Here is a 2,639-nt window from a genome sequence, read left to right on the forward strand (position 1 = left end):
AGTTTAACCTCTCAAACTTCCAACTACAACAATGGCAGCTTTATTTTTATTTTAATATTTATGTGTTGAGGGTTCCACATAAGATTAAATTTGAATAAAGCACTCTATGCCTTTAAAAAAGTTTGAAAATCACTGGTCTAATAAAAGAACAGTGAAAACTGGCAGGCAGCTATATTATAAAAAGAATACTGGATTGAGGGTTCATGATCCCTGTTTCATTCTAGTTGTTGAACATGTACAGCCATGTCGAAGGAAAAGTTCTAGTTCTCACCTCTCATAAAGGATGGCATTTTAAAGGTGAATTTTAATGTCATTCATCTAATAAATATTTGTTGCATGTAATAAACACGTTATTCATATATTCATAGTAAAGTAATAGCGAGAAAGGAAGTAAGGAACATCCTGAGGATATCAGCCGTCATCAGAGATGTGACAAGCTGGGTCTCAGAGCACAAGTTTGCCAATTGATTAAAAAGGAAAAAAAAATGAGGCATCGTAGATAGAATCATACGTTCAGAAGAACAGAATTAGAAATAGCTACCACTGAATGTACATTTCCTCTATGCATAGAATTTTATCCTCACCACACCTATGGAGATAGAACTTATTATCACCATGCAGACAGGGGTATGCCAAAATCACAAAACTCGTGATTGGCAGCGCCACGTTTGAAACTGGGGTTGTCTGATTTCAAAGCCAAGGCTCTGGGTTCACAGAAGTACATGTACTGAAGAGGTGTGAAGCAACATGGGACTACTGGAAGAAGGAGGCGGTGGGCCACGAGGCTGGAAATGCAGGCACCTGCTCTCGTTCACTTGACCACAGAGCAACTTGGGCAAAGAAGGGGTGGGCTGACATTGGAGTATGGAACAAACGCATGATTTCAAATAAGCATGTGTGTATCCATCCCAGTTCTGTCCGCGGAAAAGGCCCAGAAGCAATGACACACCAAGCCCTGTGGAATGGTGGGGTCCGCTAGGGCCACCAGGCTTGCTCCCCGCCCTACCCGCCGGTTTCTCCGCCACATTCCACTGCCGCAGCAGAATCGGTGTCCTTCACCTGCCTGCGTCTTCTGCACTTCGTTAAGCGGCGCCCTTAGCTCCTGTGACACTTTAGGGAGAAAGCCGCAGCACCTGCGACGTTTGCCGCCATTAACGCCCGGCAAAGCGCCGGGAACTAGAAGCAGCAAAGAACCCGGCTGGGTAGCTACCAGGACAGGCGAGCCGGAAGCGGAGCTGCGGGAGGGACCTCGACGCTCCTCCATCTTTAATTGGAGCTCACCGCTGCCAGTCGCGCTGCCCGCCCGTCCCACCCTTTTCGTGCAGACATTCAGCTAAATGACGGGCGGAGCCGGGCGGCGACTTCCGGTCGGGGGAGAAAAGTTGGGCCGAAGGAGGGGCTGGGAAGACGAAGGAGGAAGAAGAGAAAACGGCCGGGCGGCGGCGGCTGTAGGTTGTGCGGCGGCAGCGGCTCTCCCCTGGGCGAACGATGGACAGCCAGGGCAGGAAGGTGGTGGTGTGCGACAACGGCACCGGGGTAAGCGCCGGGCGAGGAGGCCTTGGCGGCCACAGACGCGGGCGGGGACGAGCAGCGGGCGCGCGGGCCCTCGGCCTCCTGGGCTGCACCTCCCGGCTCTCTGGGCGAAGGGGTGCGGGGCGGTGCCTCCCACCTCCGCGGGCGTGGGAGCGAGCCGGTCTTACCCTGGTCTCCCCTGAGCCTGCCGCCCATTTAGCCTGCCACCCCCGCAGCCTTCCGGGTTGGGGCGGCTGGCGAGACCGGCACTGGACGCAGAGCCTACTGGCCGCCCGGCGGGGACCGGCTTCGCGCTCAAGCGGGGGCAATTGGGCTATAGCGGACGGAGGGGTAAAAGGCTCGGTTTGCGTGTTCCGAGAAGGGCTCTTTTCCCCAGGGCCGCCGGTGTGTAAAACGGAGAAAGACCTAGAGGCCTTCCTCTTCCTGTATAGTTGAAGATATACCGAACGAGAAGCAGGAAGCAGGTTTACTTTAAAGAAAAAAAAAAAGGGAAGTGCTGTCATGGAGTGTGGACCTCAGCCCTTCGCTGTGTTTGTTGGGCTTTTAGTTTTTTTCGAGGGAAGGGGTCCAGATTGGCAGCGCATCGTTCACTTTTTGTTCTGCATACTGGTGATTTGGCCCAGGTGCAGGCCCGCCGAGACCAGCCTGTTCCATTGGGTGGTTTTGGGTGACCTAGGACCCCACAAGACTGTTAATTGCACTGGCCTTAGGGGAAGTTAATTAGTGTTGGTTATCCTACCCCCAGGCCCTTTTTCACCTTTCGTTTCAGAATACAGGTAATGTTAACCGTTAAGATTCAAAAATTGTAAAATCTGACTAAGGCACTGATTTATAAACTATTTGAAAATTGTTTCTGTAATCCCAGCACTTTGGGAGGCCCAGGCGGGCGGATCACCTGATGTTAGGAGTTCGAGACCAGCCTGGTCAACGTGGTGAAACCCCGGTCTACTAAAAATACAAAAACTAGCTGGGCGTGGTGGCGCATGCTTGTAATCCCAGCTACTTGAGAGGCTGAGGCAGGAGAATCGCTTGAAGCCAGAAAGTGGCACTGCACTCCAGCCTGGGCGATAAGAGTGAAACTCCGTCTCAATTAAAAAAAAAAAAAA

The 2,639-nt window shown here is 52.0% G+C and overlaps 1 protein-coding gene across 3 annotated transcripts in view; it reads left to right on the plus strand.

Moving 5' to 3' along the window:
- Window positions 1–910: 910 nt before the first annotated feature.
- The window catches only part of ACTR2 (ARP2 actin-related protein 2 homolog (yeast)), a 47,009-nt gene continuing 45,280 nt past the window's right edge, over window positions 911–2,639 (plus strand). For 2 of the 3 annotated variants that reach the window (XM_011985506.1, XM_011985507.1), the window contains exon 1: window positions 911–1,536. In XM_011985506.1, the coding sequence (XP_011840896.1) occupies window positions 1,489–1,536 (48 nt within the window). In that variant the 5' untranslated portion in view covers window positions 911–1,488. The remainder of the gene's footprint in view (window positions 1,537–2,639) is intronic. The other variant, XM_011985508.1, reaches the window with a different exon arrangement.

This window comes from Mandrillus leucophaeus, unplaced genomic scaffold (genome assembly GCF_000951045.1).
Source record: "Mandrillus leucophaeus isolate KB7577 unplaced genomic scaffold, Mleu.le_1.0 Scaffold285, whole genome shotgun sequence".
Classification (NCBI taxonomy): Eukaryota; Metazoa; Chordata; class Mammalia; order Primates; family Cercopithecidae; genus Mandrillus; species Mandrillus leucophaeus.